Source organism: Magallana gigas, chromosome 9 (genome assembly GCF_963853765.1).
Source record: "Magallana gigas chromosome 9, xbMagGiga1.1, whole genome shotgun sequence".
Classification (NCBI taxonomy): Eukaryota; Metazoa; Mollusca; class Bivalvia; order Ostreida; family Ostreidae; genus Magallana; species Magallana gigas.
The window spans coordinates 3,024,609-3,038,677 of NC_088861.1; the positions used below are offsets into that span (position 1 = coordinate 3,024,609).

The following is a 14,069-nucleotide window of genomic DNA, read 5'->3' on the forward strand; positions in this document are numbered from 1 at the left end:
TTTCTAAGATTGAAAAATGTAATATTGTTTTAAACAAAATAAAGGATGAATATCATTCTCTTTGGTACAAAAAATTATCTGGTACTCTGTGGAATTATGTTTATTCATGGGGGTCAATGTTCATGGGAAGCCAAAACTTTCTTGGTTCGTGGGAAAATAATTTCATTGGTAGCAAGGAAATGAATATTAAACAAATGATTGTATATTACCCACAAAGCCACAAACATTAGTCCCTCATGAACAATGATGATTCCACAGTATGATGTTCACTGATTACAAATGTACCAGAGTCCTGTTATATTTTAGACTGTCCTCAGTCAGTCTGGACCTCTCTATCCTCTATAACTGACCGGGCCCTGTGTACTGTATCCTTCTCCTGTATAATGTGAAATTATGCATGTGTTATATAGAAATCATCATTTTAGAAAATATATATGAACATATTGTGTATTCACTTGTTACATTTAAGATTGCCCTGAAGCTGTACAAACGTCTCTATCCTCTATAACTGACCGGGCCCTGTGTACTGTATCCTCCTCCTGCACCAACATCAAGTGCTGTGTCAACGTTCCTCTGCTGAACAGAACGTTTGAAGTAGGCATGGAGCTCGACTACTCCTACATGTCCTTTAGAGTGTATGTAGAGAAAATGACCAGAAGACAGTCCCTGATTGGCTATCGGTTTGGACAGGAGGAAACCTTGAGTGTTCATGGAGTCTTTAAATTAAGGTCTGATATTGTTTAAATAGAAGGTTAGTTGAATTCAGTCAGCAGAAGAGAGGAAGATTTTATGTATTGATCGAATTTCCTTTCATATTTCAGTTACAAGTTGAACAATTTGGATGATGGGAATCTTTTGGATGTCAGTTTGAGAGCAGAAGCTTGCTTTGATGATGGCGGACCATGTGCAGTAAATCTTCCCATTCTTACCAATGTAATGATTCCAAAGTGGAACAAGGAATGGTCTTCAAAGTTTACAGTGAAAGGTATGTGGATCAAGTTTTAGAATGATTAAAATGCATATCATCTGTATATATACAGTTATGTGTTTTAAAAAATATATAATTTAGATTATCTTTGATATGCTTTTAAAAGTGTATAAATTCTCTCATTTGAAAAGTGCATATTAATAGAACTGATTTAAAAAATGATTTAAATGGTGTTGCAGACTTTTCACTGAGTCAATGGAAAATTGAAAAATCAGTTACTGGAGCCTTAGAACATTATCAGATAAGTGAATTGTTGGAGATGCTCAGCTTACAACCTTACATGAAATCCTCACCCTGCAGCAGACAAAGGGCAACGTATAGCAATGCTGGCTCCAATGGTTGGCAGAATGGTAATATTATTTAATCTCCTCTATGAATCCCAGATCAAATAGATTAAATGCATTTGTTATAATTTTAAAAGATGTGCTTTTCAATAGAATGTTGTTTATCTTATCTTGCCTGACAATGTAAGACACGCATTTCGAAATTTCAAACAAAATTTTAAAAGACCCAAAAAACTTTGAGTGTTTAATGCTATCAATGTTTCTCTCTTAGTATTAGTCAGTATATATATCATATATTTTCAATGCTTTGATGTGTATATGAATTTCTTAGACTGTACAAATGTGAACTCCTTGCTGCCTCTTGATCTGTATCCACTTACCTGTAACCTTGACCACACCTGTACCAAGGTCGCCTGCTGTGTTGACTCACCTGTCATCGACTCTACCTTTGAGGTTGTGATGGATATTGACCCCTGTAACCGAATGTTGTATCTAGAAGTAGAAAACTTAAAGACTCAGATTCCCTTCAAAGATATCAAATGGGGTAAAGTTAACTTTATAATACACTTTTGATTATAAAAATTAATTATTTTACATTTCAAAATTTAGGTGAAATCAACCGGTAACTTTTAAATGTTTATCTTGATAGGCTCCAAGAACCAATTCTATCTCTTCAATGTGATTCAACTTGAGTAAGTATAATAAGCACTGTGCATATATCAACTGAGCTTCAAATTTCATTCAGTTTTGCGATAAATTAGTATTGAATACCTGTATATTTTAATATTCAAAATATATAAATCTGAAATGCCAGAATTAAGACAAATCTCTTGCACATCAAAATCTCAACCAACATGCAGCAATAAGACATATTCTTTCTTAGTATGCTATATCCTGATTCATGTGTATGTAGTTCCATCTAGTATGTAAATTTTACCCTCTCTTGAACTAGCACTGTGTGCATATACACTTCATTATTAATAAGTACTCTAACATATATTTGACATAAACATTGTTGGTCTGTTCCTTTCCACAGGTACACCATTTATGACCTGTACACTCAGAATTCCTTCCTGATTGATTTACAACTCTCTGTCTGTTGGGAAACTTACCAGGACTGTGTGATGACAGCAGCCATTTTACAGAACTCATTCCTACCAAAAAGACATTGCGTTGGAGACCTTGGTTTTGAAGAACCATGTAAGTGAATTTTGTGTGAACATCTTGAAACTCTCTTGTTCCTTTCTATGTTTATTTATAAATAATTTATTGTTATTCTTTTCATTTTGCATTATTTCACATGTTATCAGTATTTTATTTTCATGCTCTTGAATTAAAGCTGATATAACAGTCAAAAATTTTACTCAGTGTGCAAATTTTATTAATCATATACAATTTTCAGCATTTTCACTGACCTCCTATGTGACCTCACATGGTTTAGACCTCAACCATCTCTCAGAAATTGATTTGGCATACCTATATGATAAACTGGGTGTATCTACCTACTTATCACCTGCAACATGTAACAGATCAAGTGAACATTACCAACCTGCAACTGGCGGGTGGAAGAATGGTGAGCCATAAGCATTGTTTGTATTATGTGAAAGTTGGAATTGAATGTTATTGTGATAAATTTTAAGTTATTGAATGATGATGTCCATTTACAATTCAGAGGATTGCATAATGCTTTTTTGCCAATTGGTAATTTAAAATGGTACTTATCTTTACTTATGTGACTATACATTTACATGTGACCAAAAATAAATTGTTCATCTATTAAGGTCTTCAAATGATTGCATTTTAATTAGGAACAATATTTACTGCACCATTTATGTCATAATAATTGATCTTTTTAGAAAGAAATTTTCTTGAACAACCAAATAATATAGTGGCATATATGGGGATTTTTTCATCATAATCAACTGAAGATATTAAAATTTTTAGTTTGAGAAACACTTTGGAAGTGTTTCTGATTATGCCATGTTTGAATATATTTACATTCTAACAGTAAATAATAGATAACTGTGCTCTTTGACAGAGTGTCCTGCTTCTGATATGCTTCCTTCGTTACCCAATTCTGTAAACTGTCACCTGACCTCAAGCTGTACCAGCATTTTGTGCTGTATGGAGGTCACAAGGCTGATGTCCCGCCCAGTGACCTTTCAACTCTCTTTGGACAGCTGTAGTTGGACCATCAGCTATGGAATAGACAGTTTTGTTATTGAACCAACTGTTATGTACAACTTTGAATTTGATGTGTGGCATGAATTCTGGATGAAAGGAATTTTTAGAATAAAGTATGTTTTTAGTAAATGTTTTAATGATAAATTTGTAAAAATAAATAAAATATAGAAAACATCCAAGGAATTTTGAAAAAGACTTAGAAGGGGACCATTGACTGCAATGCTTAAAGTACAAATACTTATAAACAAAGTTTATTTGAAGTGTTTCTTTGTAGATACCTGGTCACCAATCTAAATGGAGTAGAACAATTTCGTGTCAGTCTGCACATTATGGCTTGCTTTGAGAGTGGATCCTCATGTGATCAGGAAATAGTTCTAATGAACAATACACTTTTGCCAAAAACTTTATGTAATTTGACCCTGGGAACACCAGTAAAAGGTATGACATTCAGTTGTACTATACATTCATTTGTTTAAAAACATTTTAGTAACATAGTTTGGTGTAAAATATGGGCTTATAGTTTGTAATTAGGAACTTAAATACATTATTTTTTTAGAAACATATACATATATACCTGTATTTTCATTGTAGATTTTTCATTAAGTCAATGGAAAGCTGAGAAAATGATTTCAAGCATGGATAGATACAGTGTTGCTATACTAGAGGAGGAATTAGGACTGTTTGGTTATTTATACCCTGGTAATGAAACCTGTGATAAAACTGGCAAGTTTTCTGCCTCATCAGGTTGGACAAATAGTAAGTTCTCAGGAAAAAAGATTTAAATTCACAAAACGGGTCAATAATATACAGTGTCATACAGCTTTAATGGTTTGTATTCTATAGCTGAATAGATGAATATATTTTTTCGGCAATAATTTTTGCAGATTGCCCTGTGACATTAGCCTCGTCTTTGCCCTATATCAATGGTCCATTTTCCTGTATTCTGGGGGACACCTGTTCTGACATTACCTGCTGTCTAAATGTTGAGCCACTCTCTACATACTTAACTATCAGAGTTAGTCTAGAATACTGTCAGGACAAAATCACCATCTCAGTGGACAAGTTTCAAGCCAAAATGAAAGTCAGCAAAATCATTGCCTCAGGTATTTTATGGTACTTGAATTATTGCAGTAATTTTGACGAAAAGAATAAGATGCCAAGGGAAGCTACTGGGAAATATTGGTATATTGTAACAGTGATATATAATGATTTCTTTTGAATTGTAGAACAAGAGGAGATGTTGAATATTGGTGACATTTACCAACTAAAGTGAGTAAAAGAGTGAGCAGGTCCCATGTAGTCAGTTACTCTATTACATACAGTTTTTATTTAGTAACACATGCCTTTGAATATAAACAGACAATTGTGACTTTCATGCCTCTTTGAAGCCTAGGTCAAAGATTGAATATTGTATAATGATATCAAAAACAATTTTACTGTAATGACTGCATCAAATATTGTGCAACCAGCATGTTGACAACCTTAGTTGATAAACATTATTTATTATGCTAGACTGTTTGTTGAGGACCTCCCAGACTCCAACCAATATATGGTCAGTGTCTCCATTGCATCATGTTGGGAAGGAGCCCAGTCCTGTTTGGTGTATACCGTTCTCTCCAATACCAGGCTGCCCAAGTCTTTGACAAAACCATACTGTAACTGGAAGGGAGAGTATGAAGACCCAGGTAAAGATCTGTGGTTATTCTATTGTAAATGTCTATGTAATACCATCTAAAAACAAATACAGACAAAGTTCGTTATCGCAAACTAGATGGGACTGTTTAAATAGTTCGAAATATCTGAGTATTTGAGATATCAACTGAAGGGTAAAATACCTCAAAAATAAGTGGTTGGGACTTACAAATCACTTTGACATATCCATTGTATTCGAGATATCAGTGTTTGAGATATAGAAGTTTTACTGTAATCCATTGGAAATGTGAATTAATTCTGAAAGGCTTGTCATTTTATAACTACTGGTATTATGATATGCATACTGAATGTTAACATTATTGACACTTCTTCAGACTTTTCACTGACCACCTGGTTATCATCCACTGGACACCCAGGCACCACACCTCTGACAGGTGTGGCCTTACAGGATCTCATGGAGCATCTACAGCTCAGCAGATTCAAGGCAGACAACTGTGATCAGACATCAGCTCCATATGTACCCATGGACAGTAATGGATGGAACAGCAGTAAGTACCTAATAATAAATGACTTTGGGAATTCTTAAATGGTATATTAGAACTAATTTATCTATTGAATGAAACTTCTGATCTATTTCTATTTAGCCTGTGCTAGTCTCCCGGACTTGTTACCACTTCCTGGAACTGTTGCTTGTCATCTGTCCAGTTCCTGTACAACATTGGACTGTTGTGTGTCGAGCAGTAAGCTAGGACAGAGCTTCAGGGCATACTTAGACATTGACCCCTGTACATCCAGAATCACTGTTGGTATTGATGACTGGACATTTACTGAGCTTTCTGAGGAAACCATCAAAATGCTCAACACTGGTGAGTTGAATAATTATTCAAGTTTTTATGAAAAAACAAACAAGATGTGACTCAACCTTTTGCCGAGCCTTAATGTGAAACTTTTAAAATGAAAATTTCTACTATTTGAACAGAATTTCAAAGAAGTATATGGATGAAGGGAATTGTAAGATTGGAGTAAGTAATGTTCTTTAATTATGCTCATAAGTTAGTAAACACTTTTTTATTCCAGACATATTAAATGAAAGTTCAATGTCCTGTAAGTAATTTGCTTTGCTTTAAATTCGTTACATGTATTGACCATGCAGACTTGAATAATTACAATGTTTTGTTTAACAGCATGACAGTAAAGAATTTGTGGCATGCCAGCAAATATCTAGTAAATTTGAAGATGAGTATATGCTTAGACAGCAGTAGTCCATGTGAGATGAGCAATCTGACAATCTTTCAAAACACATTGCTCCCAAAAAAGAAATGCAATTTGATTCAAACCTTACCAGATGGTGAGTATTTTTGTTTCTATTGTTTGGAGACCTTTAATTTTATTTATATGATATGACTGTTTAACAGCATACTACAAGTATTAGTGAGAAAATTTCAGAAATTAAATACATTGTTCACAAATTTTCAGGGATATAAGTTTTTTAGCTCTCCTGAGCTGAAAACTTGAAAAAGTGCATACAAAAATAATCAGTTTTGCTCTTTAATAGATTCAGTTAAGAAAAATAAGCAAATAATGTAAATAGTTATTTGTATTGTTGAGATTGAGATGCTGTTATGCTTATATGTGAATTACTGATGATTTTTTTTTGTAGAATTTTCTCTCGTTACTTGGAAGATGAACCATTCTCTTGGTCCCCATGAAACACTGTCAGACATTATGAAGGCCAGGCTTGATGAACATCTAGGTTTACCAGGTTACAGAAAACAAAGAAAGTGTAGCAGGAACAGTTCACCATATTGGCCAACTTATAATGGATGGAAAGAGGGTAAGAATTTATTTGTGGATCAGCTTTAGTTCACATTGTTTCAAAGGTTTCTTTTTTTAATTTACATGTAATTTTTAGATGACCAATGTGTCTTACCCATAAATGTATATATATTATATATTTAAATGATATCACTTCATATTCTGTCTTGGTCTTGCAGAGTGCAGGTTACCAGGCCTTCCATACAACCTGGAAAAGAAAACATACTGTCAGCTCCACACAAGCTGTACTTCCATAACCTGCTGTACAGAGGACACAGAACTACAGACCACCATCTCTTGGTTCATTCATGTCGACTCCTGTAATCTCAAACTCAGTATTGGAGTAGAGGAGTGGAAGGCAGAGTTCTCCCTGATTGACTTCAGATTTGGTATATTTTGTAAAGCATATATACATATAATTATCTTTCTTATTTATTGAATTTCTTTTTTTCTGGTTTTTAAACTTTTCACTCACTACTTTAATTTTTTTCTATAGGTCAAAGTCAGGTTTTTCAACTTGCTGGAGTATACAGAATCAGGTTGGTCATAGTCAGCACAGTTAACTTTCCTGCTGAATGACATTGATATAATCTTAAATCTGCATAATAATGAATATGATTTGCTTGGTTTCAGCTATACGATGTTTGACCTTACTGTGGACTCCCACTACATGCTGAGTGTTAACATCAGTGTGTGCTATGAACCAGATCAGTGTATTCTGACAGAGAGTGTACTCCAAGACATGATGCTTCCTAAACCACTCTGTGACTTCAGAACCACCACCTATGACGTACCTGGTAAGAAGTCGTGTACATAGCTCCCTTACAAAAATTATAATGACAAATGTGTTAGTGAGAATCAATATTTCTTTTACATGATTGTCTAACTTTGTCAAACCTCGTATTGGAAAAGGTTTCTCACTGACATCCTGGACAAGTGAAAGACATTTGCAAGCAGCCTCCTTACCAGAGTATGGTCTTTCTGAGTTGTATGAAGATCTGGGCCTGGGAATGTTTGTCCAAGAAAATTCCTGTAGTGGAAGCACAAACTTCAGTTCTCTGATAAATGGATGGGCAAAGGGTAATTGTGTTGTTGTAAATATAGCATAAATAAAGTTGTTGCAAGAGAAATATAATATATGCGTGCATCTGATAAGATTTGCACTTTCAATGCTCATCATATAAAGCATTTACTACGTGAAGTTTATTAATATGGTCACCTATATTGCAAATGTTTATTACATCATTTGTTTTTGTATCAGACAGACTTATGAATTGATAGAGTTACTTTTTCCATTGCCAACAGACTGTCCCCTTACAATTACAACAGAGGACCTACCCCCAGGACTGGACTGCTACATCCCATCCTCATGTACTGCTGTGTACTGCTGCCTCAATGCCACTGTTCCCTTTAGGAGATCACTGTTGGCATTTCTTGACATTGATCCATGCAATCAAAGATTACTGATTGGCATCGAAAATTTTGTTCACTCGATCTCCCTGTATGATATTGTGTTTGGTATGTGTCTATAGTTTTTATCTTAAAATATTTTAAATAAGAGATTCAAAATAGTACTCACTACAGATTGATTGTCAATGCATGAACTCAAACCTTGAACAGACTGAGATTAATTTTGTGTGTTTACTTCACTTAATTGAATCCTGCATTATTACAAAATCAGAACAGTTTGGAACTTAAAAATTTTTATTGGATACATTTTTAAAATTTTTTATAATCATGCAAAATTTCTCAGAACTATTTTAACAGAAGTACCTTTTCCCTCCAAGTTTGCTATAGATATTTTGTAAGGCTTTATAGCACAATTATGCATTTTTATTTGACATTAATATCAAGTACTCTTAATTTGATAATATTTTAAATGTATCATTCCAAGTATTCTTTTAATTGATTGATACATTTCTCAGTATCTTTCTTTATGTATGTAAAGTGTATGTATTGATTTGTTTGTTCATTTGAATCAATTGATTTGATCAACTTTAGCACAGAAGTTACAAAAGCAAATTCAGTAGTTAAATATGCCTTTTTGAATATCTATGATGATTTAAAGTGTGTGCATTAACATTTTTAATTACTAAATGAGTGTTTGTACATGTATTATTGATTCCTGTTTTCAGATCAAGAAAACTTTTACTACCTAAAGAATGCCATCAGAATGAGGTAATTACTTTGATCTACATTTTACAATTGCAAAAAAAAAATTGTATCACTTGAATGTACCAGGTCATGTTTTGGTTTATACTCCTTGTAGATATACAGTGTATGACTTGACTGCAGAGAGACAGTATCAGGTCACCCTACATGTAGGCCTTTGTCTTCAAGCACACAGTCCATGTATATTTAAAACTACTGTGTTCAAAAATACATTGCTTCCTAAAAGAGTATGTAAGCTGTACTCAGGATTTGCTCATGCAAGTAAGTCCAAATATATAGTATACAGTTATTGTGTAATACATGTAATTTGGTTTTAGTTGTTTGATATGGCTCCTTTTATCGGAAATGGCTGAAATAAATGAAAATTGCACATGTTACTATGTATTTTATGACATGATTGTTTATTTAAGGTATCTTTTATAACATGAACACATATTTTGAAAATATTAGGGGAGAAAGAAAAAATATGAAGCATGGAGTCTTATGGAGTTAAAATAACTCTACTATATAGTTATACAGTCATGTATAGTGCATGTTAAAGGAAATCCATCATACAATTTCATCTTGGATTATGAACATGGAAAAAAAAATTCCTTTGCAATGTATGTCTCTTGGTATATATATTTTTCAACCTCTATTTCATCATTGTGACAGACTTCTCATTGACTCAGTGGAAGGCAGAAAAGGGTCTTCTTAGTTTATCAGAAGGAGACAGTCATTTACTTCAAGAGGAGTTGAGAATTTCTCAGTACCTGTGGACATACAGCTGTTCTAGGGAGTCTGATGACTATATCCCTCATACCAACTACTGGAAAGATGGTAACTACTTTAGCTTAAAGTAAAACAAACTGGATCAAGCTAGATTAAGTAATTTACAATTTATGAGAAATCATGGTAGCAAACTCTCACTTTTGGTGACATTTTCAGTTTGTGGGACAGTGCAAGGCATCAGACAGTTCACAGCTTCAGACCAGGTCTCCTGCTACCTGGCCTCTAACTGTACAATGCTCACCTGTTGTATGTTTGACCCTGTCTTGTCCAGAAATGTACAGGTCAAACTGAATATTGATTCCTGTAGGTTCAACATGCAAGTGGAGATTGAAAAACTTCATTTTGACATTAGCTTGCTAGACCTTAAATGGGGTAAGTGTTCCTCAACTTTCCTGTAGGTGAAATCTGTCCAATTTTTGTATTGTTTTTGGGGTGAAAATATTGAGGTATTTGTTAAGCAAAGAATAATGTTGTAATGTATGTGTGTGCATTCATTATTAGGAGAAGAGATAAAGGTGGATATGTATGGAGTGTATGTGCTAAGGTAAGCTACATGTTCTGTTATAATTCATTGTTAATTCCCCAAAAGAAAAATAATCACACAAATCATTATAAATGAATTTGCCATTTACTATTATATCTGCAGTGGATAAAGCTTTAGCTAATATTGTATTTAAACTTCTGTGCATGTCTTTGTTATGATGAAGCAATGAAAAGGATTCCTTGTAATATGAGCTTTTGGTTAGAATTAAAATAACAACAGTAGTGGAACTTGACCATTTCTTCATTGTTTGATATCCCATGTTGCAGTATGGTGATGGAAAATTTCTACAATGATCACAAGTATCTTCTGAGTCTGAACATAAGCCAGTGTTATGAAGCAGATAGCTGTGCTGTCCAACAAGTTGTGCTAACAAACTCAGTCATTCCTAAAGCTGTGTGTGATTGGTCCATGGATTATCACATTAAGGGTTTGTACTAGTCTTGGAACTCCTGATATGAAACCTAGGGTTACATGATTGGTATTGTACACTTGTCACATTTTCTACAGTATATTTGTTTAACCAATACAATGTGTTCTGCAGATTTCTCCCTGTTTACCTGGAAGCTGAAGAAAGGCCTTGACACAAGTATCAGTGAAATAGAAGATCCATACATACTTCAGTTAATGGAAGAGCTGGGCATAGCAGCATATTCCAAAAACCCAATGTGCACAATATCACCAAGCAACGCAGCAGGAAGAGTCAATGGATGGACAACTGGTGAGTACAATTTCAAAGATGCTGATATTTTTAATGATATGCTTTGTGAATAAAGACCAGTTTCATTGATTTACTTGTATTGGATCGAGCATTATTTCAAACATTTGAGCATGCAGATAATTTATTTAACCATCATTAAACCCTTCTCTCCCAATAAACATGTAACAGAGTTAGTTCTTTTTTAATGATTTTTTATGAACGCTTTATTGTGATTTGACAGGGTGTGCAAAGAGCATCAACAAACCTAGCCTGGAATCCAGTGTGAACTGTCACCTACTGTCCACCTGTACTGGCGTCAGATGCTGTGTCCACGCTTCACTGCTCAAGAGGAACTATGAGGTTTACTTTAACATTGACCACTGTACCAGCAGTCTCAGTCTACAGATAGATCAGGTGTACCACAACCAGACCCTGGCAGGGTTTAACTGGGGTATATACAGTCAATATTGTTTTGTTTTATTGTTATCAGTGTGACGTTAATTTCTGTCCTCTGTTTCCACTAATTGAAAGCATTAGATAATATGTATTTGCTTCCTTTTCCCTTTTTTAAAACTAGACAATCATTTTGTCATTTTATGCATTGATAGTAGAATATTTATTAAATTCATTAGGTGAAGAATATTACTTCAAGTTACTAGGAGTTTACAGAATTAGGTTAGTATGAATGACACTAGAAAATGTTATTTATATAATTACAGAATGATTTGATTTAAAGAAAATAATCTTGGTAAAATTAATGTTATGAACATTGCTGTAAAAACCAAGTATACTTATATTTACATGTGTGTAATTAATATGTCAGGTACAAGGTGTATGATCTGCCAGAGGAAGACAAGTATCTTCTGACCCTGGATGTAATGGATTGTTACGAATCTACAAACCCCCAATGTAGTCCATCAGCAACATTTAATGTGTTCAACAAGGCAGTCATTCCAAAGGCTCAGTGCTCCTGGGATCAGAGCTACAGGATTCAAAGTAAGCACTGGACAATACACACATAGACTTTGATACAATAATATTTATGTCACAAGATTGAATGCCTTCTGAAATACAATGAAAATGGTCATGATGATATCATTCTGAACAACTTCAAACAAAATATTTAACATTTGAAATTAAGTTTTGTGACTATATTAGATAAAGTTCTCTGTTAAAGACGATTATTTAGCTATTTTCATAAATGCAAATATAATGATGTCAATTTCAGATTTTTCACTGAAGTCATGGCTTACCAGAAATGATCTCCAAAATGCCACAGAACTGATTAATAATGACTACAAACGTACTCAGATGCTGGATGAACTTGCAATATCCCAGTATTTTGATACATCCATGTGTAGCTTGACAAGTCTGACTGCCAACTCTGGATGGACCTCTTGTAAGTATATGTATACTGTTACATAAAACAATACATGAAATACCATCAGGAAAACGATAAACAAGTAGATGCATAAATATTACAATTTGTGTTTGTGTCTAGATTTTCATCCCTTTTCAAAACTTAATGCATCTATTAGAAAGAATTTAGTGCGAAATTTGTATTATTTCTAGACTAGTGTGTATATATATATATATACAGTTGATAAATTACTTTTAATTAAATTTTGATTCATTTAAAAAATGTATAATTTATACCTTTGATTAATGAACAGCTTGCACCAAGACTGTCTCTAGACCAAGCATCTCTGGAGGTCTGTGTCAATTGTCAGAAGACTGTACATCATCTCAATGTTGTTTTAATGTGGACTTAATTAGACATAACTTCAGAATCTTCCTCAACATAGACCCATGTAGTAAAGTTCTGAATGCAGGCATAGATAAACTAGAGAGGGAAATTTCTTTGGTAGATTACCACTTTGGTGAGTGCATGGCTATAAGAAGTGTTTCAAAATTTTAAATTTTTGAATGTATTAAAACATGTATACATGTAATGATATCCATCCATTTCATTTTCTTCTTAGGAAAAGTTGAACATCTTTGGCTTGGAGGAATCGTCAGATTAGAGTAAGTTCCTTTTGTTGGAATGTAGGTTCCACAATTTACTGGCCAACTTGCACAAAATTTTGAAGTTGTTTTAAAAAAATAAAAATAATCTTTCACACAGTTTTGCAATTGAGGACTTTTATGGAGAGAGATTATACCTTGTGAACATGAATGCAAGTTTCTGCTTTGAGTCAAATGAAGATTGTTACAAGACGATCACAGTGTATAAAGAAACTATTCTACCCAAAAAGATCTGTCCCTGGGACCAGGACCAAGGTGAGTCAATAGAATTACATGTATCATACACAGTTGCATATTATTTGACACATGGAGAAGGCCTACATAGGCATTGCCTGCTGCCTAATCCATTTATGTAAATGTATATTTGCATAATAAAATATGTTCAAATCAAATCAATTATTTGACACAGATACTTTGCTTATTCTTATGAACATTTGTATGGGAATGCAATTTATGAAGAGGATTTGAAATTCATCTCAATATGATTTATCTTGGTCAAGACATATTCATATATATGTAAACAAACTAGTTATACATGTATTTTATCTGAAATTCTTGAAGTGTTTTCCCTGAGTCAGTGGAAAAGAGAACATGATATTCAGTTTGGTGTTCCATTGAACACCTGGACCAAAGCTCTGCTGTTGGAACACCTGGACATTGCACAATACAGGGAGTCTACTGAATGTCAAAGAGGAAGTGGACTCTACACATCTTCCACTCATAACTACAGAAACACAGGTTTTAATCTGAATGCCTCGCACACATCACAATGTGAGTTCAGAAACAGAAATCATAGTGTTTTTTGTTTACCATAAATATTTGTAATCTGAAATTTTTGAATGAGGGCCTTACTGTAATCTTTTTTATGTTGTTCTATGTTAATAAATCATTTTCAGTTGAACTTCGATATCTCGAACACTGATATCTCGAATACAA

The 14,069-nt window shown here is 33.8% G+C and overlaps 2 protein-coding genes across 2 annotated transcripts in view; both read left to right on the forward strand.

Moving 5' to 3' along the window:
* LOC105336697 (uncharacterized) overlaps positions 1-389 on the forward strand; it is a 70,671-nt gene extending 70,282 nt beyond the window's left edge. Inside the window, exon 98 of the mRNA XM_066071432.1 lies at positions 307-389. Coding sequence (XP_065927504.1) covers positions 307-389 — 83 coding nt within the window. The remainder of the gene's footprint in view (positions 1-306) is intronic.
* Positions 390-1,171: 782 nt separating this feature from the next.
* Positions 1,172-14,069, forward strand: part of LOC136271312 (uncharacterized) — a 29,617-nt gene continuing 16,719 nt past the window's right edge. The window contains exons 1-36 of the mRNA XM_066071046.1: positions 1,172-1,338; positions 1,604-1,816; positions 1,922-1,964; positions 2,309-2,472; positions 2,675-2,845; positions 3,311-3,569; positions 3,731-3,894; positions 4,048-4,212; positions 4,341-4,559; positions 4,683-4,725; positions 4,969-5,141; positions 5,484-5,657; positions 5,754-5,975; positions 6,089-6,131; positions 6,294-6,457; positions 6,770-6,943; positions 7,104-7,313; positions 7,421-7,463; positions 7,558-7,721; positions 7,837-8,004; positions 8,230-8,442; positions 9,060-9,102; positions 9,194-9,357; positions 9,751-9,915; positions 10,024-10,239; positions 10,369-10,411; positions 10,678-10,838; positions 10,953-11,129; positions 11,350-11,559; positions 11,741-11,783; positions 11,932-12,104; positions 12,337-12,507; positions 12,782-12,988; positions 13,091-13,133; positions 13,234-13,388; positions 13,695-13,904. Coding sequence (XP_065927118.1) covers positions 1,248-1,338; positions 1,604-1,816; positions 1,922-1,964; positions 2,309-2,472; positions 2,675-2,845; positions 3,311-3,569; positions 3,731-3,894; positions 4,048-4,212; positions 4,341-4,559; positions 4,683-4,725; positions 4,969-5,141; positions 5,484-5,657; positions 5,754-5,975; positions 6,089-6,131; positions 6,294-6,457; positions 6,770-6,943; positions 7,104-7,313; positions 7,421-7,463; positions 7,558-7,721; positions 7,837-8,004; positions 8,230-8,442; positions 9,060-9,102; positions 9,194-9,357; positions 9,751-9,915; positions 10,024-10,239; positions 10,369-10,411; positions 10,678-10,838; positions 10,953-11,129; positions 11,350-11,559; positions 11,741-11,783; positions 11,932-12,104; positions 12,337-12,507; positions 12,782-12,988; positions 13,091-13,133; positions 13,234-13,388; positions 13,695-13,904 — 5,461 coding nt within the window. The 5' untranslated portion in view covers positions 1,172-1,247. The remainder of the gene's footprint in view (positions 1,339-1,603; positions 1,817-1,921; positions 1,965-2,308; positions 2,473-2,674; positions 2,846-3,310; positions 3,570-3,730; positions 3,895-4,047; positions 4,213-4,340; positions 4,560-4,682; positions 4,726-4,968; positions 5,142-5,483; positions 5,658-5,753; positions 5,976-6,088; positions 6,132-6,293; positions 6,458-6,769; positions 6,944-7,103; positions 7,314-7,420; positions 7,464-7,557; positions 7,722-7,836; positions 8,005-8,229; positions 8,443-9,059; positions 9,103-9,193; positions 9,358-9,750; positions 9,916-10,023; positions 10,240-10,368; positions 10,412-10,677; positions 10,839-10,952; positions 11,130-11,349; positions 11,560-11,740; positions 11,784-11,931; positions 12,105-12,336; positions 12,508-12,781; positions 12,989-13,090; positions 13,134-13,233; positions 13,389-13,694; positions 13,905-14,069) is intronic.